The following is a 25621-nucleotide window of genomic DNA, read 5'->3' as shown; positions in this document are numbered from 1 at the left end:
TATCTAATTTTTGTAGTGATGTAACCATTAATGTATAATCTCTTGTGAGTTTGTTTTGATGTTTTTTGAAATATGTTATGTTGGGACCTTTATGCAACAATCTTTCCTCAACCATGCCATGCTGCTTTTGTTGGACCATGTCCCCTTTTGGTGTCTCTTAAATACTAATGGATGCTCTAAGAGCTTCATTTTGTAATTAACTATTTATCCTTTGATGTATTTAAATTTTAAAAAGAAAAGAATTTATTGGTATTTATCGTGGGTCTCGTAAAACTTGGGCCTGAGGACGGTAGAGACCAGCCCAGTAAACATTAACTTTAGCAAAAACAAGAAAAACGTTTTGCTTCACATGCTTACAGAAAACAACAAAAGCTCCAGCTATAGTCATAAAAAAAAACTCTGCAACAAAACCAAATGAATGCACCACCACCTGCTGCCATCATCAAAAACTAAGCGCAAACCCCCACATGCAACACCTCCCATCATCCAACTGATAAAAACCCAACCAGAAATCAATTTCAGATCGACCCAAATCATGGAACAGCAGACCGTGGTGGAAAACAAGCCCAACCTCCCAACGGAGATTATTTCGGACATCCTCTCAAGGCTCCCGGCCAAGTTGCTCTGCCGGTTCAAGTGTGTCTCAAAGACCTGGATTTCTCTGATCACCGACCCCAGCTTTGCCCAAGTTCACTACAAAAAACTCTGTCAGAATGATGAAGTGCTTTCCCAAAGAAGAAGAGTTGCACTCGTTGATCCTGGGCTGAACTCAATTTACTCTTTTGACCTCGACGAGTTCCTCGTTCGTAACGACGACGGCCGTGATTTTCTCTTGGTCTCTGAGGAGGAGATGGAGTGTGTTTACAGCAGTGACAGCCCAGAAAACTTTGTAACGTTGGTGTCTGCATGCAAGGGTTTGCTGTTTTTTGCATTGCGGAATTTGGAGATGTATTTACTCAACCCTGCAATAAGGCAGTCCAAGAAAATCCCTACACCGCCGGAGTTTGGTGTGGGGGTTTGCTCTAAGTACCTCTTTGGGTTTGGATTTGATGACAATGCTGATGATTACAAGGTGGTTTTTGGGCGGTGCTTCGAGGATGGGATTGATTTCGGTGTCCATGGGTTGAAAACGGGTGCATGGCGTGTGATCGAGGGGCGGTTTCCCTACAGAAGGATTTTCAATGACGATTCGAAGGGGACCTTGTTGAATGGGGGCTTCCATTGGTTGACGAGAAGAACCGGAGGACAAACTCCGACTATCATGTCTTTCCGTTCAGAGGAGGAGGAAGTTCGAGAAATTCAAATGCCGAGTGATTTTGTTGAGGAAGATTTTACTTATTATAGTCTTGGGGCGTTCAGGGGATGCCTGTGTGTGTCACTATGGACTCTGCAAGATGTAGGACAACATGAGTTTTGGGTGATGAAGGAATATGGAGTGAGAGAGTCTTGGACCAGAATCAAGCTCTCCCTTACCATGATCGATTCTGGCAATATAATGCCTACCCCATACCGGAAGAACGATCATGATATGTTGTTCGCCAAGTGGGTTAGTGAATTGTGCTTGTACAATTTCAATGATCACAGCTTTCTCACTCTCCCGATTCCCCAATTTCATGAACTTCGCGATGCTGAGGTCTACTTGGAGAGTGTTGTTTCGCCTAATTAGTGTCACCATGTTGACAAAGAACATCAAGGAAAACAAGGTACTCCCATTTTGTATCCTCGCCTGTAATTTAGATGTATTGTTACTGTGTTAGTTGCATAAGGCTCATTTTTAAAATAAGTGACGAGGAGATTTTGCAGTTAAGTTGATTGATTATGTTATTAATGATGTTTCTTTCAGATACATATTCTTCCTGTTACCTGTAGTTTGCTACAAAGTTGTGAATCGTACTTTCTTTTGTTTTGATTTCATCACATGTGGTCCTGTCTCTTTCCATATGTAAAAACGTCAGCCTCAGGCCCCAGTACCCAAATCAAAGCCATGGTCGAATTGGATGTTTAGTTTTCTCATAAACAAATCTCATTCAGGTAATCCGTACATAATAAGCCGATGTCAAGGACCTTGTAGCTAAGCGTTTGGATCCATATATATCTTAGTGGTACTTGTGTTCAAAGAAAGGAGAGATGTCAAGATAGTTGGCTCTCCCCTGACAGGGACAGGGGCAGCCTCCGGGCTTACGTGTTAACAAAACATACAGTTAGTCTATAATATTTCAAGTTTTTTCTGAATCATTTTATGACTGGCTCAAATTTCCCAAAGAATTATTAGACGAGATAGTAAGTGCTTTAATTTGCTCATACACTCAATTATTGTGGATGTAAATGCCTCTCAAGGTGATGTTTTCTTGTCTGTTGTTGAAGGAAACTCACTGAAGAAAATGCACTAGGGATACTCAGCAGCTTGAAGCTATGGCAACATCGGAATCAAGTCTTCGAGGTTTGGGGGGCAGTTTCAACCTTCAACTAATTGAAGAGCTTTCCAAAGAGACTATAAGCAACGAGTTTGAGTTGATGATGTTTCTCAGGCCTACTGTAGTTTACTTGTAGTGTCGTACCCTGCTGTCCCGTTTGTAGTAAGTTCAGAAAACCTTATGCTATGTTGAAGTGTAAGGCTCTACCCCTTTCTTTGTCCAGGAGAGGGAACTTGCTCTTTGCTTTGTATGAGTACGTATTTTATCAAAACCTTTATGAGTACCTTACTTTGACCACATTGAGTTTGCAAACAATAATGCTATTCATGCCAAATTTTTGTTTCACATTTTAATACCACATGACATGGCAAACGATGATGTGTACACATCACGCCAATTAACGATTGGGTCACATCGGATGTTGATTGTATATATCATATGGTATTAAAATGTTATACTAAATGTGGTATGTCTAGCAGTATAGCATTACTACGTGTTCTAAATTGTGATTCCTTTACTTGAAATCGGCCTGGTGGTGCTAGAACTTCACTTGGGTTGCAGTACTAGTCTATAAGAACTTTGGCAACCATCAAAATCTCAGTGAGTGTCAAGACGCTGTCAAAGAGAGGATGACGTCAAAATTGCAGACAACGGTAAGGATCCTATGACGTCAAAATTGAACGATGAATGTCGAAAACAAAATGCGAGTGGTTTTAAAATATTTTTAGGAAAAGTAGGTTTCATGAAATAAAACTGGAAGCATAGGTTGGTTGGTTAAATTTCATCCAAAGCGTCAGTAATTAGTACGTAAGAGAAAAGAATAAAAAAAGGGAAACAAACGGTATAGAATATTAACGAGTTAATAGAACACTGGTTCCCCACTTTCCGCGCTCTCAAACTTGGACATATGCTTGTTATGGGTTGCTTATTTACATCTGTTTGGGCCTGAAATATAAGTTTGGGCGAGTAATCTGAAGTAGGAACTCTTGATACTCAGCCCAACATTGGTTCAATAATCTAGCTAGGGCGTTCTAGCCCAAAATGATGTTAGCTCAATTGAGTCCTTATGACTGAAGGACTATGAAAGGATCATGTTTGAGCATGGCTTGGTCGAGTCCTTGATGGGTTGAAACTGTTAAGGATTGACAATTATTTTGATATGACGGAATTATTAGAATGATTAGAATTCATGTTTAATCATATAAGAATGAATTGAGCTTAGAAAGAGACTAGGTCTAGAGTCCTAGATCGAATGAAGAAGCCAATACTGGATGAGGGTGTAGTTTCGGCTAAGGGAAGATAATTTGTAATATTCAGGTAAATGCTGAGGAAACTTAGTCATATCAGGACTCTGCCTCGGCATACTTATTTAACCTTGAAGCCTTACCTATAAATAGAAGAGGCTCTACAACAAGAAAGGATCTTTAACTCAATACACAAATCAACGTTGTGTGCGAAATGCTCACACATCTTGAGAAAAAACTAATGGCTCACTAACCCCTTCATGTTGGCATATATTCAATTTGGTTAAACATCACTATGTCAACAACCGACAACACCTCCAGTTTGGTTAAACAACATTGGAGCAGTAGAACCTGCCTAGCCTAGGAGACCTTCAGTTTGGTTAAACATCACTCTCCTATCCTTATTAGTTACCTATCCAAGTCTCAGCCGGTGAAAAGTTTTTTATTCTTTCGCCAATAGAGGTCACTTCATTAGCTTCCTAACGAATTCGATGTTCTATGATTGGTGACTCCCATGTACATTTCAGAACTTGGTATTCATCCAACTGAACAACTTTCACCATAAAGACACTCATTTCTTTTGAGTATCTTTGTCTTTATAGCCTAATATTGATTCCACGCACTTATATTTTCACTAATATAGTTGAAGTCACTAAACCCAGTGTAAAGGATCCTAAACTTCGCAGCAAGATTAACAACCTTGTCTTCAGGTTTTAAGAACCCTATGCTGAGAGTGTTCCTTCCCAGGCTTAAGTTGCTCGATCCAAAAATCAACAGCGCGATTCGACCCCACCACTACATTCATCTTACCCACCTGATTCACCTTGGTAGCGAGTTGGCATGCCCTCATTAACCACAAGAAAGGTGTAGTCTCTTAGTTACTTGGCATGCGCATCACATAGGCTTGGTAGTTTTTAGGGTCAACATTTTGACACGGCCAGAAGGACCAGTGCTAAAAGCTACGAAGTTCATGACCATCAAAACTCATTTTGTAGAAAGAAAAAAAGACAATAATGGAAAAATCATTTATTAATCAAGCAATTGTGTCTACTGGTGTAGAAATTGCGCAGAACCTTCATGTCATCATCACATTAGATCTTACAACTTGTCAAAAAATGGAAATAAATCTTCGTAGCTAGACATCATCGATAACGACTATTACGCAGACAACCAAGCTTGCCGATTTTCAACCCCCAGAAGGGTTGTCGATGAAGAAGACAATGAGACCTCTAATGCACCTCTTAAAATTTTTACCAAGCATAAATTCACCGAGCATACCAGGTAACTTGACACTGTTTTGGAGCGTGAAATTGGTCGATTCAGTCCTAAACAAGATACAGCCAATCAGCACCATGAGGAAATTAAGTGGAGTCACGACGAAACAAACCATTTGTTGACGGCGTTATTCATTGAGATTCGACATACTCAATTAGATGCTATCAATGAGAAACAATCATCGAATACAGCCCACTCAAAGAAAAAGATCAACCATGGTAGAGAAGTACCTTTGTTGCCATATCAGTTTAAGGGTAGTTTAAGTGGGAAGAAATCCACTGTAGAATTTCCTTACGGGCCGCCACCATTAGGTGGGGCACAACCATAATTGACGAGAAATGGGATCTCATAATAATTGACATGGACAAGATTCAAAGAATGATCAACTTGATCATGAAAAAAGGGCAGTTGATCTCACAATTCATCCACGTTTTTCCTCAATATGTTGAGAAGTTGAATATCCTCGAGGTTTCAGAATTCATGATTTTAGTCTTTTTTTTCTGGCAAATCAAAACTCTCTTCTTTGGAACACGTAGCTCGGTTCATTGCCCAATGTGGAGATGCCGACCATGACTTCCATAAGTCGCGATTAAACTCTTCTCTGACCTCGGTCACTTTTTCACGTTATATCAACCTGTCATCAAACTCAGTGCAAAATTGGGATGGTTTAGTCAGGAAGTTTCATGAACAATTCTACCGAGTTGGAATGAAAGTCTCGATTTCATAGTTGGATAGGATGGCCTAAGCACCAAATGAATCACCTATCTAGTATCTCTATCGCTTTAAGTGAGCTAAAAACTAGTGCCGGGCTCCTCTGCTTGAGCCAGAATATGTTCGGATAGCCCAGAATAGCCTCGACATGGAGTTCTAAAAGAAATTTCTAGGCATGGACTTTAGCGATATGTATGAATTGGCTAAACATGTTGAGCTGTATGACTCATTGCTTAGAGAAGAAAACGTAATCAAAACAACGTCCCAATGAACACTATAAGAATCGTGAGTTACACTTCAGCTCAAGACATGGGTGCACCGTATGTCAATATAGATGTTTCTGAGATCATAATTGATAAGTCATTTATATGCAAGGCTTTGTCTCATGCTAGCACAAAGGATACTAAGATGCGACAACTTCGGCCGAGGCTACAATCTAAGCCTCGAAGGCCTATACCTTTGACATCATTAAGGTCGACATTATTTTCCATCAATTCCTTGCAGTGAAGAAATCAAGATTTGGCTAGGTCATGTTATACCTAAAGGGAAAAGTTTATTGCAAATTCTACAATTCTAACAAGCATGCAACCAACAGTTGCGTTATGTTTCACAATGCCATCCAAGATTAGATTGATAAAGGAAAGCTCAAGTTATCTGAGAAGGCATAGATGTTGGTTGACACTGGTCTTGTCCTATCAGCAACTATCTACATGGTCATGCTTACATACCTGAGCAGAATAAGGTACCAAGGTTAAAGATCGATCTTGCTTAGCAGGATCCTCTAGCACATCATCTGGTCCTTGTAGTTCACGTCAGACATAACTCTGTTAGCCAAGGATTAAATGGTTCTGACACACCAGTGATACTTTGTAGTCGGTGTAAATTTGAAATCACAATCATTAGTCCAAACTTAGATCGTTTGGTCAAACATTTGAAATCAGAGACTTCCCCATCCCCCAAAATGAGTAGTTTAAAATCTTTTGCATCTCAACTGACTAGCCAAACTTTAGAACAGAATCAAACATCGGTATTTGATAGGCTTGGTCCACGAATGGAAAGTTAGAAGCTGCTAGTTTGACGAAGGCTTAACTTCAACAAGCTGCTCTACGACGAGGAATATTTTGACTCTCACATTGGTAGCTCAAGCATATCTCCAACCCCAAGCGCATTGCCAGCACCAAGAATATTCAAGCCACCAAAGCCAGGGGATAACCGATGATATAATTAATGGAGGTTTAACATTGCAACAAATTCATAAGTTGATGACATTGTAATGTTTACAAGATGAACTATTAGTTTGTTATTCGACCCAAAGTTGCATGCACTACAGTGCCCTTACGTCTTCTTTTCGTATTCTGTCATTCACGAGTCATAAGTTATGACACCACAAAGTGATGGCGTGATGACCCAAGTTCGCAGGTTGTCCGCTCTGTTATCGCTTGCAGCCAAAACTCTCTCATCATTTGCGATGACGACAAGGTGTGCCTCCTTTATCTTCTTCTTCTTGTTTTAGTTGTCTTTTTATCACTCTATCCACTGTTTTGATTATTACCCATTGATGCTAACTAAATAAGCACACAAATTAAAACCCTCTTGTGACAATTGTAGTATAAGTATAAGTAGGGATCGTTCTAGGCCGGGGATTAGGAGGGATTGCAAAATCACTTGAAAACTGACTCAAATACGTAAAAACAAGTTAAAACACTATACTAGACTCAAAGAATGCCAAACTAAACTTTAAAACACCAAAACAAACCAAAACACTCAAAACTGCCTTAAAAACACTATCTGGGCAGTTTTGAACACTAGACACAACTTTGGACGAAAATTGGCTTTAACTTGACCTAAGACACTTAAAAACACAAACTAAAGTGATTTCTAACTACTATGACTTAACAAAGTAAAGGGGGATTGGTTTTGGACGAATTTAAAAACAAAACAAACTTTTTGAATTAGAACAGATTGTAAAAACGAATTTGATGGAATTGAATGGATGGGAAGCTAGCTAAGGGGTTCATCTCCACACATGTTATACTTGCACACAAAACGATTTCTAATTGCTTTTCAATAAACCATGAATTCTCAACGCCCCAGATTAACCGTGAATTGCACTAATTAACCCTCAGATTTTCCTAACGTTATTGAATTGGATGATTGCATACGACAACCCAAAACATTCCCCACAAGTCCCCTACATGATTGCATAATAGAGATACAAGCAAGAATCATTAAGTTCTATGAAAACCATAAGCATTGACGAAGCACTTGTTACTATGATTGCATAAAACTTATGCCAAGAATTTACTTAACGTGATTGAGATCATCAACCTTTACTACTTGTGAATATAATTCCATAACGATTAGGTGAAATTTCCTTATATCCTAGCATCCAATTTATGCATGATAATTAAGCGTGCACTCTCAACCAACACACACAAATCAATGTAATTCACATAGATAAGTAAATTGAATTCACAACTTATGAAACGCAATTAGAAGTAATCAAATCATATCGCAAGCATAAACATGTATTTCGAATCCCCCCCTAGCCAAGGGGGGGGTTTAGTTCCTCATACGCACAAAACAAAGAGAATTGAAATTAAACATTGAAATCAAAGGAAAAGAAACACCTAGAAATTCCAGCGACGCGAACTTGAATTGCATGAACTTTCGAGCTTCCTTCTCCTCCTCCTTGGTGCGGCAAAGGTCTAGGGACAGGTTTAGGGCCTTAGGTGTATGGATGCATGGTTATGGAGGGATGTAGTAGTGTTTAGGGGAAGGGGATGGTGCGGTAAAGCTTAAAACTAAGGAGAAAGGTGTTTGGTGGCTGCGGCAAGGATGTGGAGAGGGTTGGACGAATTTCTGGAATGAATGAATGTGTATGAGAGGTCCTCATCTGATCTAGGGGTTAATATGAGTATATATAGGCACTTAAAACCCTAGGGTAATCAGATATGGACTTGAATAACCTAAATCCACAAGGAAATAGGCTTAGAAATCAGAAATAAAAAGGGATAATGCTTCCTAGGTGCGGCAGGTAAGGAGATAAGGTAGGACGGCTTGTGACAAGCTAGAACGGCTTGGACAAGGTAGGAGACAAGGTAGGATGGCTTGTGACAAGGTAGGACGGCTAGGAGACAAGGTAGGACGGCTAAGAGACAAGGTAGGATGGCTTGTGACAAGCTAGGACGGCTAGGAGACAAGGTAGGACGGCTAGGAGACAAGGTAGGACGACTTGTTCTTCCAATACAGAAATTAGGCAGAAATTAGGCACCATGTGTGAATAGATAAAGCCTTCTAGAAATAAGGTTTTTAGGCCCCCTTGCAGCTCCCTAACTGAATTCAAGCCTTCAAATTCGTCCATCCTCATGCCTCCATGCTTGCACTATCCAATCTTGGCCCAAAAATGCTCTAGAATGCTCCAAATTGCTTCTTTTTGCATACTTTGGCACTAAAACCTTGTTCAAGTAGGAAACATCATCTTCAAATCTTCAATTTCGTCCATCCTCTTGGCTCCAAGCATATGATGTCCATTCCAAGCTCTAATTTGCTCCAAAAGGCTCCAAAATGCATCCTTTTGCATACTTTTCCCTTAAAACCTGACAACACATAGAACTAGCTTAAAAGACTACTTTACTAAGGAAAAACACTATAAATGCACAAGAACAAGCTAACTAAGGTGCGTAAATATGCTCCTATCACCCATTTCACTTCTTTGTGTGTATTTTGTATTCTTTGAACCAAATAGGAACCAAACAAGGGCCACAGGGCACCCTCCTGCCAAAACTAAGAACATTCCAAGCCATGTTAAAGCTATTGCCAAGGTTAAGATTATCACTACTACAAAAGAGACTATCGCTGGTGGTGTGAAAACCGGCAAGAAACACTAATTAGTGTCGGATTTATGGTAAAAATCCAACATCAAGTCATGTAATGTCGGATGGGGAAGCCGACACCATTGCTAGCGTCAGAAAAGGGTATTGACGTCGGTTAGTCCCCTTAATCCGCCACCATGAAGTAAAGTAATATAAAATAAATTCTAACATGATGGTGGTCATAACCGACATCATGTAGCAGCTAACAAATAAAATACTCAATCTATTGTCAGTCCTAACCAACATTGCCTAACATCTTGATAAATAAAATAATTATCATGCATTCCTACATAGATGGTACATGAGATGCAAATTTCACAGATTCAATTTATTCAAGAATTCAACTGGGGTCTTTGGGTGTAGAATTTGTCGTTAAAATGTATTATATTTCATATAATTAAGGAAGTACAAATAATACATATATAGGAGCTATTAGAGAACTGGTTACAAGATGACGACAAACAAACTAACAATTACATATAATACTAATCAGCTCCATGCTTGCATATAATACTAGCAGCTACCATGATGCTTTCCCGTGCTTGCCTTTGTCGAAGACCACATATTATGTAGCTCCATGTTGCCATGCTTGCCATCAGATCAGTGCTTCAATACTTTACTACTTCAACATTAGGGCTCTAATCTCTATAGATTAAACTCAGGTTTTATACCTTTCAAAAATTATGGATCTATGATTTCCAGTGTCCTTGCTCTTCAGATCCAAAATGAACATGCATGAATTTTTATATGGATTTTCGAATTGCTAATCTTATTGAACAAGAACATAAAAGAGGAGCTCAATGGAGATTATAGCTTTAGTGAGTCATGCATTAGACAACTTAGCATTCACATATTAATAGTTACGTGGAAGGTTGTAAATACATCAAGAGTTCCACTTATTCTTCCAACCCTTTCACCACCAAATCATCCAATTAGAATAGATTTTGTTGTTATACCTTTAAATGACGGATCTAGAATAGAGACAACTCCGTGGTGGTTTTTCCTTGAGATGTGATTTGGGGCTATGTCGGTGGTTATATCGACTTTTTTTTATTTTTTATTTTTTAATTTTTATAGCAGATCTCAGGTCCCTGCAAAAGAAACAACATAAGCATGAGGAGTTGAAGATTTTTTTCTTGTATGGTATATTTCAATCCGTGAACCTGAGTGCATGAATCAGCAAGGGAGGGTGAGAAATTTACCTCTGAGTACGTCTGCACCAAGATAGATGCTGCTACCCTTCTAGTGATGCAGTAAATCCATGGCTACGAGGTCTTATGGGTTGATGATGGAAGATTAAGGTTTGGTTTGCAGAAATGGAGGTTAGGGTTTGAGAAAATGTAGAGAAAGGAGCTGCCGTTGTAGGGTGTGCTTGGAAGAAGGTAGAGATAAATGAGGGAAGTGAGCCTCTGGGCTCGAGGTGAAGCCTCTTGAAAGAGGGAGATTGACATCCTCTTTTTTCGTTTAAAAATACAGGGGGAAATATCCCGCCAAAATTTTGTCATGCGAGGTAAGTATTTAAAAAAAATAGAAACACCAACCTGTCAGCTACAACCGACGGGAAGTTTTAAAATATTTAAAAAATATTTATTAGTGTCGGGAAGAAGCGACATGAGTTTCATTTTTACTGACACTAACTTTATATCGGTTGAAAGCGACACTGTTTTCTTTTTATACGACACCACCATTTAAAAATATTAAAATCTATGTTGGCTTTAAGCGACATAGACAATTTATGTTGCTTATACCCGACAGTAATTCCGACACCATGTAAGGAGGGTGTCGGAAATGTCTTATCCGCCAGTATTTTATATAAAACCGACACCAACCATCGACACAATAAACCACTTTTGTAGTAGTGTGTTCAGGTAAATTCGAATAGTATCGTAACTGTGCTTAGCTTTGGAAACAGTTAATTTTTAGTGTAATTTTCTTTGGATTTAACTAGAGGTTTGTTTGAAATCTAGGCTACTATTGGTGGATGGCATTGTTTGGCTGTTGATGATTAAGGTCGTGCCTACGCTGGGGTAATTGATCAATTTTTCTTTTTCTCTTAAGTTGTTGTGAATATTTGGATGAGAATCCATTTCATTGTATCAGGTTCTCTTGTTTTCATTATTAGAATCCTATAGAAGAAAGCTGTATTATCTAGACATTTGCCTAACTAATTGGAATTCATTCCTCGTGAAAATTTAAGGGTCATGGGTAAAATATCGGGAACAATGCCAAAATCCAAAAATTAATTGGATGAATGGCACATAAGCCAGGGTAAATTGATGTCATGGAAAACTCCAAGCCAAGGTTCAATATGCACTTTATGCCATTCCCACATCGGCCAAAGCACGATGGGTGGAGGGTTTTTATATCAACATCTCCAAAAACTTTATTTTGTTTGATGAAAGGAGAGATGGTTGGTATCTCCCCTGACAGGGACGGGAGTTAGCTTTCAAGCTTATTTGGTACACATCCGGTTAAGGCTACCCACCCTTGTGTTGGATATATAACCCAATTTTTTTTCTCATTTAATTTCCTAAATAATTCAGGTTGTTTGATTCATTTAAAAATTGGATTTTAATTTTCAAGTGTTGTTCTCTTGGTCACCTATCGTTGGATTCCATGCATTCGTTGGTCCAGAGAATTTTTCTGTATAGTTTTATTTTTATCAAGGAACTTCAAGGAATGTACGATGGCAATATCTCTGACAGTGATACTGTCAAACCGGGTCGATGTTGCCAAAACCAAGCAAGGGAGTGCATAACTTGTAGATTTTCTAATGGGCCATTTTTTTGTCCAAACGAATTTAGAAAGTCTAGATATAGTTTAGGGGAGAATCGAATTTAGGACTTTCAAATGTGAGATGTTTCAATATTTCAAAATAATGGGTTACTATTGTGACGACCCATTCTAATTTTCATTGTAATTTTCTTCCCGAGTTGTAAGATGATGATTATGCCCTCGGTGGCTTAGTGACGTGGATGTACATAAGCAGTTTTAAATTATCTTCCTTGTTATCGTAATTAAATTGTGCTTGACGTCACAAATACATTGACGCGAGTTAGATTCAAATTGGAGTTGTAACGAGAAAGTTACAATTATTGAAGTGCGTAAACGAGTAATTACGAACCAATTATATGGGCTCATTTTCTATTGGGCCCAATTAGATTTTATTATTTTCTTCTTCTGCCAATCACACACACACGTACACGTACACTCTCACCCTTTCTCTCCCTCCTTCTCGACTCTTCTCTCTGTTCGTACACCCGAGACACCCCAGCTCGCAAGCGTAACCAAATCAGCACGGATCGAGCTTATAAGGACCACCATCATCCTCCTCTCAACTTCACGATCATCACCATACCCTTAGTTTCTTTTTTTGGTGAACTTTGACCCGTCAATTCTTGAGCTTCGCCACGGTGGAACTTTGGACGACGTGATCGCAGACGATTCATGAAGTTTTAAGGCTTGAGGAAGCTTCCAATCAAGTTCCCTAGCATTTGGAGTAATTTTGGAGTGGAGTGGACGTCAGAATAGGCAAGTTCGAGAGGGCCCCTAGTTGGTTGGAACTTTCGAAGGTTTTTCTGACCACTTTCTGTTGGATTTTGGACCTCTAATGTACAAACGTGTTCTACTCTTCAAGACCTTCAAATCCATATAAATTTCATGGATTTTGGTTGAGAATTGAAGAAGATATTAAACTTTGAAAAAATTTCAGAAACCGGCTAACCAAACAGTGGCCGGCAGTGGACTTTGGCGAGTTCCCTAACGCCGTTAGGGGTTCCATCAGCGTGCCAGGCACGTGCCTGCTCATGGTCGGCATGTGGCTGCGCGTCTAACATCCAAAACTTTTTTTAAAAAATATGGGGGTGTTCGTATTGTCGAGTAGATCATCTTGGTATATTCAAACACCCCATTTAAGCACCGTATGTGAAGTTATTCCTAGGGTTTGTGTATGTGTTTTAAAATTAACGTAAAATTAGTTTTTTCACACACATATATATATATATATATATATATATAATTCCATAACATTTTTAAAATGATTTATGCTTTAAATGCCATGTCGAAAATGAGTTGCATTTTAAGTATTGCATTATTATAAATCGTGAATTATATCGTTTGATGCCGCGGAGGCTTAGGCAAGCTTCAAGTGAGTATATTGTGATGGTATTGGTTGCATGGCACATTGTTATGGATAAATGCATTTAGAGCTCATCATTGCTGCATCCCAGTGTTAGTGCTCCCGCCCGAGGCCAGGGCACAGTCCTTCATGTGATGTTCATCTCCCGCATTGCATGCTCACCTTGGATCCAAGTTTGGTGCCAACCCTGTCGTACATACCATAATAGGTGGTTCCAACTTGTAGGTGACCAGCGATTATTCACAGAACCTTCACGTGATCATAGCACTTGAGCGTACATATTTACACCCAACCCTGTCGTACAGATCACAATAGGTGGTTCCGACTCGTGTGCTAGCATATATTGATGAGCTATAGGTCCAGTCGTATAGGTCACATTAGGTGACTCTGACTGGCATATTATTTTATGTTGATTTCACCTGGCTTACATCTTTTAGTGCAGAAACGTTATGACATGGCATACTTTAGTTTTTTTACTAGCCTTATGCATTGGTATTCGTATGTATATACATAGTATTATTTTCTGGAGACTATACGGGTTTTACAGTGAGAAGTTATTATGTTTAGAAAAGATAAATGTGTTTTCAAGCGTTTTGTTTTTGCCCATTTACCCTTCTGTTTTGTGCCCCTCCAGGTCCCAGGTAGCTGTACATCTTGGTGGCTCACGAGGATTTCTCGGTGGTTCTAACGATCGACTAAATAACTGTAGGGATATTCTCCCCGTTTGTATAATTAATACTTTGTTTGTCTGATTGCACTATTGATACTTATGCTCTGAATACTTGTGTTTCGTTATGTTCACTTTCACACACTTATTTCTAGTCTAATTAAGTTTGAGTTTCGTTTTTTTCTATTATTACCCATGTTTTCGCATAATTATCACTTCTGTTGAGCACTTAGCTTCGTCACCCTCACTTGATGGTCAGCACGTCTCGATTTCGGTTGGGGTGTGTCAACTAGTACCTAATTAACCGTCAAATAATTATCTACAATTTTGAAAACTTATTTCATGATGTTGGTTTCACGTTTATTGGATGCAATATGAAGGTGAAAATGAAATGAGCCATTAGAATGAAATGACCTATTAGAATGAAAAAAAAAAAAAACAAGTATTTCAGTGTAAATAGATCGTCTCTATTCAATAAAGAAAACCAAATTTGAAACTATACACGAAACTCTGAGATATTGGAAGAAACTAAATAATAAGCCAAATGAAAACAAAGATTTCCAACAAGTTTAATCAGAATTTGCTACTCAAAATTCAGTACGCCCCTGTTTGGACCCGAATTTACACTGTCGGCTTGTGCAATCAAGGTCGTTGAGTGAGCATAGCTTTACACCGTCAGATGAAAAGTGGAGATAATTCATTTTTTTATTATTGGAGGATAATGTTATGGTGTTTTATCATAATTATCTTTTAAAAATAATTTATTATGAAGGATGAGATATGCATTTCCAACTGGACACGTGGCAGCACAATTCAAGTTGATTTGGGTGTTTTGGCGTGTGAATATGTGGGTGGCATCAGGTGGTTCAAATTGATTGTTGCCTATTTAGAGTATGGTGGGGATCAGGATGCACTAGGGCTGGGCAAATGGGTCCTGGGCCCGCGGGTAGGGGCGGGTATAGGCGGTTTGGGGCGGTTACAGGGCGGGTCCTGTTTTTAAATAGGGGAAACGGGGCAGGGCGGGCCTAGGTAATGGCATTCTAGGGTCGGGCCGGTTCCAGATTTATAGAAAAACGGGGCCCCGGACCGGCCCGTTTTTAATTGAAATGGACGGCCCAGATTGAAAATGAACATATCTTCCAATCATGGCCGTTGGTTTTTACCCTAATTGAATATGATTCAGTGAGAGTCTTTACTCTCTCTCGACAAACTGGACCTCAACCTCGACGGCTCGACCTCTCCGTCTCTGAAGTCAGACTGACCTCGGCCTGAGCCCCTCCCTTCCACGGCTGATCTCGCCCTGACAACCACCCCTTCCGACTGACCTCCCTTCCGATTGACCTCGTCCTGAGCCCCTCTTTTCCGACTAACCTCGTCCTAACGAGTGACGACCACCAGGTCCACCATGGCTGATCTTCTTCGTTCTCCTCGACATCTCATCCTAGAGCCAGGCACTCGCAGTCTCGCACCACCCATCTTCCCGATTCTCGTTCTCTCTTTCCCGACGACATCACCGCCGTCTCGATCACCAACACTCCATCGCCGTTGCCAGTTCAGGTGAATTCTTGAACCTTTTTTTTTTTATTATTTTTTTTATAGGTTCTTTAACCTCTGATGTATATAATCTGTGCTCAATATATTGGGATGTTCATGTTTGTTCTTGCTGATTTGGTGGATTTTCTGATTTTTTTAGCTTGTTTTCGCATCCAAATGTTGAGTAGAAGTCCTTGTATTTCACATATATTCTGAAGTATTTCCAAGCATATTGATTTGCAATCCGGAGACATCCATTATATTTCTGTTCATTTTTTCAAATTTTAATTTATTTTCATTGCCATATTTATTAAAGGTTTCAAATTAGGATCTGAGAAGCATATAACAGAGGTAAATCGCAAAGAAATTTGGTGCACTGAGGGTGACTTCTGGGATTGAAGGTCAAGGACTATCTCTGCTAAAGACAACAAAGGTAATCTTATCCAATCAAATTTATATCTAGGTTTTAAAAGTTGAAAGTGTAATGTGACAATGGATATCATAATCAATTACTCTGTGCATAACCAAGAAAGGAATCCGCGGGGGGTGGGGGTGGGGACCAAAAGCTAAATCGATCCAAAACTTCATCTACCCTGAATAATCCTAAAAACTCATTCTGTTTAACTCCATCCATATGATCTAAAAAACTGTCATGCCCTTCTACACGTAACAGATTTGTGTGCGAAGTGTAACTCTTGCATCTTGGGAGGATTTTAGGTCATCTCATCAGTCTAATCTTGATTTAGCTTAAATTTAGCATCTTTAATTGTAATTAGTGTTAATTAGGTTGTCATTAATATGAGGTTTTGAGTTTGGAGGTGGAGGAGAAATTGGGAAGGATAAAGTTTAGAGATTTTGTTCTAATTGGATGGGTTTTTTGCAACAAAGGAACTGATCCCATCAAGTTTGAATGCGCAGATCTGACTCTTTTTACAACATTGTCTTTGTCAAGATTTTAAGCTGCATAAGACCCTCGTAACATTTGTTTTGGACCGCCTAACTTGAATGAGCCACCTTAAACAATTTCTACCAGATCTTTATGGAGGCTTCTTTGAATCTGATTACAATTATTAATTTTCCCTTTAGCCATCAGCAATGCAAGCACTTGAATCTTAAGATGAATTAATTTTCCCTTTACTACATCTAATGATCTTATTTATGAATTGTAGGAAAAAGTTGTCAAGTTAAGCAAACAATTGAGCCATTTAAAAAGTTTGGTGAGTATCTTATGTCTTGGTTTGTGTTCAAGCTTTGAGGTAGCCTAGCATCCAATCGCCTTTGGTTGAGCAGAGCCTAATCCAAATACATATTTCTCCAAATACTATTTTGTATGTTGATTTGATTTTTAGATGTTGGAAGATGTAATATTATTGTTTTGGATGTATTGTTAATCTATGAACTTGGATGTTGGACTTTGTATTTAGATTGGATGTGAATAATGGTGAATTTGTGCAAAATCTGCATAAATGCAGTATGTGCCTTTCTGCAATTGCAATCTGTGCAAATCTGTGCAGTTTGCACTTTGCAATCTGTGCAGTTTTGCAGTTTTGTGCAGATTGCAATCTGTGCAGTTTTGCAATCTGTGCAGTTTTTGTGCAGATTGCAATCTGCAATCCGTACAATTCTTTTTTTTTTTTTTTTTTTTTTTTCAAACAACCAAAAAAAAAAAAAAAAAAAAAAAAGGACCCGTGGACCCGGCTCGAACCGGCCCGTTTCAACCAGGCCGGGTAATGTCCGGTTCTTATATTAGAAAATGTAATCCCCGGCCCGGCCCGCCCCGTTCCCTTTGAACCTAGGTCCGGTCCGGTCCCTTCAAAATTGGGCCCGGCCCGGCCCGTGCCCAGCCCTAGGATGCACGCATGGGTAAAGGTTATGAAGAAGCCTAGATAGGGTTGGATTTTGGAGGTGATATGATAAGCCTAGGTTGTGATGATGACACAAGAAACCTAGGTAGACTAGGCTTTTTGTTTTTGCATGGTGATGGAAGTAAAGGTTTCTGCTTAAGGTTTTTATTTTATTTTTTTATTTATTTTTATTAATAAGATCAGAAGCCTAGGTGGCATAGGGTTCTGATGTGGTGTGATAAAGCTTAGATAGGCTTTATTTTAGAAGTCATGAAATTTGAAGGCCACATATCAGATTACAGTGAGTTAGAGTTGCAGTCAGACTCTACACAATTATCTAGATGTGCCAAGCAAGTACATCAGTCTTATAAATACAGGTGCCATGGCAACGTAAAGGCTTCTCCAATTCAACCCATAACTGCCTTGTGCAAATCTCTCATACATCTTGAGATTTTTTATTTTCTTTTTCAGCCAACACACCTTCAGTTTGAATAAACAGCACTATGAAGGCAACCAGCAAACATCTTTAATTTGGATAAACAGCACTGTTGCCGTAGAATCAGCCAATCGAGGAGCATCTTCAGTTTGGATAAACAGCACTGCGTCGAGCCCGACTAGTTACCTATCAAAGTCTCAGTCGAGAAGGGTTTCCGAATCCTAATTGGCAGAGGTCATCTTATTAGCCTTCTCGATGAAGTAAGGTGTTACAAGTTACTGCATTCGGCGCATTGAACGCTGAGTGGTTTTATGATTGAATACTCACAAGTGAGTTTCAGAGTTCGGCATTCTGACGGCCGAACCACATTTACCATCAAGGCATACATCTCTTTTGAGTACTTGTGTCTGTATAATTTGGAATAGTATCATAACTGTGCTTAGCCTTGGAATAGTTAATTTTTGGTATAATTTTCTTTGGATTTAACTAGTGGTTTGTTTGAAATCTAAGCTACTATTGGTAGATGGCATTGTTTGGGTGTTGATGATCAAGCCATACTTACGCCTGGGATAATTGATCAGGCTTTCTTTTTCTCTCATGTTGTCGTGAATATTTGGATGAGAAGCTATTTCGTTGTATCAGGTTCTCTTGTTTTCATTATTGAGAATCCAATAGAAGAGAGCCGTATTATCTAGACATTTGCCTAACTAATTGTGACTCATTCCTTGTGAAAACTTGAGTCATGTAAAATATCGGGAACAATAACAAAATTCCAAAAAATCATTTCTATGGATGGCACATAAGCCAGGGTAAATTGCACTCGTAGAATACTCCAAGCCAAGGTTCAATATGCACTTTATGCCATTCCCACATCGGCAAAGCAGAATGGGTGCAAGTCTTTGTGTATTAACATCTCCAATTACTTTGCTATGTTTGTTGAAATGAGAGATAGTTGGCATCTCCCCTGACATGGACGGGAGGGAGTACCTTTCGAGCTTTTTGTTACACATCCGGTTAAGGCTACCCACCCTTGTGTTGAATCTGTAACCCAATGTTTTCCTCATTTAATTTCCTAAATAATTCCAACAGTTCACATAGTTTGTTGCCGATCAAATTCGTCCAAGATTTAATAGCTTAATCTATTAGTCAGCAAAGTTTACCAACACTTAATTTCCAATTTGTTCAGAAAACAGGCAAGAATATAATATATTTCTGAGACAGATCCTCAAAACATACAAAAGAGCATTTCCGCAGAGAAGTACATCTAACCTGCCTTAGATTCATACAGGGACCGAGAAACAGCCTTACCGGTGAAGCTAATACTGCTGATTCAGTTCATTTGTTCGCAAATCAAAAGGACAAATAGAAACTAGTTCTTGGCCTTAAGAGAGTTATTCTCCTTGATACTTCTTCGGTTATCCAGCTTAACAAAACGCTTGAGATCTTCATAGGGGAGAGTTTCAATCTTCTTCCGGCTTAATTCACTCAATGCAGGGCGCTTATCAAGTAGACCCCACAACCAATCAGGGTACTCAGAATCTGGCAAGATCTTAGGATCCGTTCCATCCTTTAGGATATTGCCTCCGACCACAGTAGTAGCCTTGACTTCTTTGGCCAGAGTTGACGCTTTCGGTGCATCAGTTTGAGAACCACCCTTTTTGTCCTTCTTTGCTTTGCCAGCCCCAGCAGAAAATGTTCTTTGTGACAGTATCCCAACGACTTCCTTGGTATTGATAACGCTTCTAAATGTTTTGACATGACTCATCGCCATAACTTTATCACTACAAGATCAGATTAAACGACAGGGAAAGGATTAGATTGTGATCTTCAAATGAGTTTCAAAAAGAAGCTAAGTACCAATCTCAACAAACAAACTACATTCTTGTTTCCTCCTAAAACTACATTGAAAAATCAAAATCAATTCCCACTGCTTCGTGGAAACCAGACATTTGGGTACTGATCAAATCCAAAGATCAGATCATTAAGCGTACCCTAAACCGTAAACTTTCCTCTCAAAACGAAGCATAGAATAATTTCAAAGTCGCATTCGGGTTTAAATTTCTCAATACCACAAACAAGAATATTAAGTATACAGCATAGATCCGTCAATTAAAATTTTTATTCAAAATAATCCAAATTTGAAGAGGAAGGAAACAAAAAAAACAAATTAAAGACTTAATCAATATCATGGGTATCATTTGTTTCCATTTTAATTTATAATATCGAAAGAGTAGCCTAGAATTTGCTTTCTTTCCCAAACACAAATAAGAAGGGGCACGAAAAAGCAAGTTTTCGAGATTAATTTAGGCATAGAGTTTTAGGGTTTAGGCTATCAAATTATCAATCAAAATCAGCATTGCATATATATTCCAAAATTGAAAGAAAAACAGAGGAAAATTACAAGCGAAATTCAAAATCAACTGAGATCGCTTACCTTTGAGAGAGAGAGAGAGAGAGGGGAAGAAGAGGGGTAAATTCTTGAGAGAGAAGTTGATGAGGGATTGGATTTGGATGGAGCGACCTCTCGTTTTTCCGAGAAATCGTTCCCCGAGTTTTCAGTCAGCGTGCAGAGCGAGAAGGAGAGGAGGAGGAGAAAAATGATTAGGGTTTTCAGGGCCTGTTTATTCCCCGGCGTGTATTTTGAATTGGGCCCAAATAAATGGTGGTGTGTAAGCCCAAACTAATGACTCGGATGACGACATGTATGAGATCGTCTTGGAAGGCTTGAAATCGGTTTTTGACAGCTCTTCACTGTGTTTGATAGAAAAATTTAAAATATTTATAGAAAATTGACGAGCTTTCTAGAGAAGAACATATTAGGTACTTCTTCATGAATTACTAAAGCACCTAGATTTCAAAAATAAATAAAAATTTAACGTGTTTCTAATGTAAGCAATTTGAACAAAATCACTTATGAACAAAGGTTTGGGCTCATTTTCATTTGGTGAACCAACCTTTTCATCTTCTTTAATTTACAACCTAAGTTTTTATTTTTATTTTTAATTTTATACAATAGTATTGGGATGGAGATTAGGAATACGTTGCACAATGAGCATGTTATTATCAGAACTCTCCTACCGAATTGGCAAGGCAGACATATCAATCAACAACAGAGCTAGAATTTTTTTTCTTGTGTAGGCTAGCTGAAATTAGTACCATAAAATTATATGTTTATTTTTTCTTATATAAAATTATATAATAATCAATATAAAAGAACAATAATAGAATATAAACAATTCTTGAAATCATAACCCTAACCAACAACTTCAAGGACCATATAAATAATTAACCTACTAAATAAATAAAGAATATGTAAATAAAGCGATTAAGAACATATCAAAGGTTACATTTATTGGAAAATCGCAACGAAAAGTAAGGAATTGTGGAGATAGAGATTTAATTGTGAACTAAAAGAAAATTCTTTTTCTTTTCTTTATTAAGAAGTTTGGAGGCTAAATTGTATAGGGTAAATGATATTTTTCTTTAACGAATAGGATAGAAGGGGAGGGAGGATAGAACTAATTTATTATTTTTAGCAAAAAAATAATATTTATTACCTATCCTTCACTAAATATAAATGACATAATAACCTGTATTGGAATTGAGTGAGCTATGTATGCTACATGCATTAACATAAGCCATTAAAGCATGTGCATTAACATAAGCCATTAAAGCATGAGTTAAAAAAAAAAAAAAATATGGATAGTGTTATTCACACACCCTTATTCATTTTTTGTCATTGATCTTCGTCAATTCATTTAATCCGAAGGTTGAAAACTGAGAGGGATGTGTAAGAAATCAAAATAAGTGCTCAAGTAGCACTACACTTACAAAAAACCTCCCTAGGCTACAACCCACCTTAACCTTGTGGGTGGCTCCGCCCGTATCAAGAAATCTTGTTTGATATATTCATTAAGAAATCTCGCTACTCATACCAATTAAATTTGAGACTTCTCAATTACAAATGCAAAAGAATACAATTGCACATTATGCTAATAGAAATTTACTCCCTAAGGTTATAGTGGTTAACAATTGAAGTCATGGTAGCTTAAATTCTTTGTCTTTTGTTAATTGTCTTCTTGGCCAAGTGTGAGGCATACTTTTAGAACTCAATCCAGGGGTGCAAGTTGGAATGGTGTTTTTCATTCCGAAAATAAAACTTATGAATCCAAATCTGAATATTTTCCGAAAAAATGGAATGGAAGTTGGAATACATTTAGGGAGCCCGATAATTCCGAAAAAAAGTCAAATGTTTATAATTATTTACTCAAATTATGCATTTCATAATCTATTTTATTTTATTGTTATTTTGGATACCTTTCGTCCATTGTTTTTATATTAAACATACACTTATTTATTAAAAAGAATGAGCGTAATAGTACATCAAGAAATTAATTGAATTTATACTTGAGCATATACCAAATATTAAGAATGAACAATAAATTACGTGTATAAAAAGTTCGAGAATATTAATAGTACATCAACGATATTAATTCGTAGTGATATAAATTGTATATCGTTTTGGTATATCTCAGATATAAGACTCTGCTCTTCAACATTAACCAATTGGGCTACAAGTCGATATCCCGTATTTACCCTGAATAAAGATGACATAATTGAACTACAGGGAAAGTGACACACCCCGACCGAGATCAGGGCGTGCTGGCCGTCACGTGGAAGTGACGTAGCCATATGCACGTGCGGAAGCTAATAAAAAGTAATATAAAAGTACGAATAATTAAAAACTAGCATACAAAGTAGTAAAAACAAGTGCTAGCGTAAGTGAGACGCTAAGTTCAGAGCAAGTCTACAGCAGTCCAAATTAAAATGATGCGACAACAGTGCACCCGAAGGTGACCCTACATTGGTGAGTGTCTGTCAGAAATGCCGGGAAGCCCTCTGGGAAACCACTGAGCCTGCTAAGCAACTAGAACCTGGAGGGGCGCAAAACAAAAGCGTGAGTGGGCAAAAACAAAGCTTTTCAAAAACCATTTCAAAAACAATATTCTAACCCCTCGCCGTAAGACCTGTATACTTCCCAGAAAATAAACATATGCTCGTATATATAGATATGCCAATCATGCTCCATAATATGCCATGTCGGAACCTCAGAATAGAATGCAAGTGCTCAGGTATAATCACATCAAAGTATATATAGTCTGGCAGTCGGAGTCACCTAAAGTGACCTGTACGGCTGTATCTAGAGCTCAAATCTTAATCACTATATCTGAACCTGCCCACGAGTCGGAACCACCTAAAGTGGTCTGTATGACAAGCCTGGGTGTAATATATATAAACGCTCCAGTGCTACGATCACGTGAAGGCTGTGCGAATAATCGCGGGTCATCTACGAGTCGGAACCACCTAAAGTGGTCTGTACGACAAGACTGTGCACCTAACTTGGATCCAAGCTAAGCGTATGGTGCGGGAGGTGAACAACACGTGAAGGACTGTGCCCTACTCTGGGCGGGAGCACTAACACCGGGGGTGCAGGTTATGAGCTCTCTAAGCATCTCTAATCACTACTGAAAATAAACACGAATAACACTTACCTGTGCGTCCATAGCACCCCAAATATGCATATGTACATGTATGCAACTAATAATGCACGTGATGATGCATAAACAATAATAATATGGTGCATGGCATAAAACAATTAACCCTTTTTAAACAATTTCTGGGAAAATATAAGTATATAGGTATATACGGAAAACCAAAAGCCCACTCACTGATATGTGGAAGGGTCGTAACCCCCTGCCTCGAGTGACCACGCTCGTCCTCGGGATACGTCTCACCTATATGCGAAAATACTATAAAAACGTTAATTTTAAAGCACATAACCTTCCTTTCGTAATAACTTCTCATACATTGCTCAAAATGGACAATTGAATATACCAACGTGCTCTACACAACCTCAGGATCACACCCATATTTTTAGAAAAAATTTTCACCTCCGCACGTGCCCCCACGCGCCGGTCACGTGCAGGCACGTGCCTGGCACGCTGACGGTGTCAACTGACGCCGTTAGGAATATTCCGTCAGTTTTGACAGATTCCGTTAACGGCGTCAGGAATATTCCGTCAGAATTGACGGAATATTCCGTCACCTTCTCCGGCGAGCCTCCGGCGACGTCGCCGGCGCTGGAAACTGGAAAAATCTTCTAACTTCGTTTTCTCTCTCATTTCTCAACCATTTTCCACGATTCTTTGATGCGAGAATTATGCGCACACAAATTAAACCCTCTTTTTGTCAATTGTAGTGAAGTGTATAAGTAGGGATCGTTCTGGACCGGGGATTAGGAGGGATTGTTAATCACTTGGATTTGACTTAAAAACGTAAAAACACAATATAAAACACTATTTAATGCTCGAAGAAAGCAAAACTAAAAATAAGAAAGATTAAGACTAAGACTTCAACGAAATAGGGGGGAATTGGATTTGGACGAATTTAAACTAAAATGGATACTTGGAAACAAAACAAATTGTAAATATGGATTTGACGGAAATGAATGGATGGGAAGCTAGCTAAGGGGTTCATCTCTATACATGTTATACTTGCATACAAAACGATTTCTAATTGCTTTTCAATAAACCATGAATTCTCAACGCCCCGGGTTAATTAGGTCCGCTTAAATTAACTGTCAAGTTTTCCTTAAGTTAATGAATTGGATGATTACATACGACAATCCAAAGCATTCCTCACAAGTTCCCTACATGAATTGCATAATAGAGATACAAGCAAGAATCATTAAGCAACATGAAAACTATAAGTGTTGACGAGGCATTCGTTACTATGATTGCATGAAACTTATGCCAAGAATTTGTTTAACGCGATTGTTTATAAGCAACCTCCACTACTTGTGAATATAAGTTCATAACTATTACGTGAAACTCACTTATATTCTAGCGTCATATTCATGCATGAAAATTAAGCGTTCATTCTTAATAAACATACATAAATAGGATATCAATCAAATAGTTAAACAAATTGAATTCACAACTTATGAAACGTAATTAAAAGTAATCAAATCATATTGCAAGCATAAACATATATTTCGAATCACCCCCTAGCTAAGGGGGGTTTAGTTCCTCATACTTACAAAACAAAGATAATTGAAATTAAACATTGAAATCAAAGAAACACCTAAACATTCCAACAACTCAAACTTGAATTGTATGAACGTTTAGGCACTCTTCTCTTCCTCGTTGTTGTAGCACAAGGTCTAAGGATAGGTTGTGTGATGGTGTGAAGTGTTTTGGAGGGATGGGAAGTGGTTGGATAGTGGCTGCAATGGAGGAGAAAAACTGCACAGAAATGGAAGGATATGCACGGCAAGGGATGTGTGTTTGTGTTGTGTTGTGAATGGAATGAAAATAAGATGCCTTGGTGAATGGAATGCAAGGGTATTTATAGGAGGAGTGGAGATGTGAATGGCTGTTTGTTTAAGGTGTTTGTGGCTGCAATGATGAAGAGTTAGAGCTGGA

At 38.5% G+C, this 25621-nt stretch overlaps 2 protein-coding genes and 3 non-coding genes across 5 annotated transcripts; 4 read left to right on the top strand and 1 right to left on the bottom strand.

The window, feature by feature from the left end:
• Positions 1-334: 334 nt before the first annotated feature.
• Positions 335-2564, top strand: LOC103954238 (F-box/kelch-repeat protein At3g06240-like). Its single transcript, XM_009366046.3, has 2 exons — positions 335-1703; positions 2365-2564. Exon 1 carries the CDS (start codon positions 419-421, stop codon positions 1664-1666), a length of 1248 nt encoding a protein of 415 aa, XP_009364321.3. The 5' UTR covers positions 335-418; the 3' UTR covers positions 1667-1703; positions 2365-2564.
• On the top strand, positions 2109-2241 carry LOC125470504. The gene has a single exon (XR_007252786.1). It is a non-coding gene; the product is annotated as a U6atac minor spliceosomal RNA (small nuclear RNA).
• A 9343-nt stretch (positions 2565-11907) lies between the features above and the next one.
• LOC125470502 lies at positions 11908-12035 on the top strand. The gene has a single exon (XR_007252784.1). It is a non-coding gene; the product is annotated as a U6atac minor spliceosomal RNA (small nuclear RNA).
• A 7031-nt stretch (positions 12036-19066) lies between these two features.
• LOC125470503 lies at positions 19067-19196 on the top strand. Its single transcript, XR_007252785.1, has one exon. It is a non-coding gene; the product is annotated as a U6atac minor spliceosomal RNA (small nuclear RNA).
• Positions 19197-19329: 133 nt separating this feature from the next.
• LOC103954208 (54S ribosomal protein L37, mitochondrial-like) lies at positions 19330-20750 on the bottom strand. Its single transcript, XM_009366011.3, has 2 exons — positions 20572-20750; positions 19330-19918 (listed from the first exon to the last, which is right to left on the bottom strand). The coding sequence occupies exon 2, from the start codon at positions 19906-19908 to the stop codon at positions 19507-19509; it is 402 nt and encodes a 133-aa protein (XP_009364286.2). The 5' UTR covers positions 19909-19918; positions 20572-20750; the 3' UTR covers positions 19330-19506.
• Positions 20751-25621: the final 4871 nt, after the last annotated feature.

Source organism: the organism of the source record quoted next, unplaced genomic scaffold (genome assembly GCF_019419815.1).
Source record: "Pyrus x bretschneideri cultivar Hongxiangsu unplaced genomic scaffold, Pyrus_bretschneideri_v1 Contig5, whole genome shotgun sequence".
In the NCBI taxonomy this organism is placed as follows: Eukaryota; Viridiplantae; Streptophyta; class Magnoliopsida; order Rosales; family Rosaceae; genus Pyrus; species Pyrus x bretschneideri.
The sequence above is the reverse complement of the archived record's forward strand: the minus strand, read 5'-3'. Positions and strand labels throughout refer to the sequence as shown.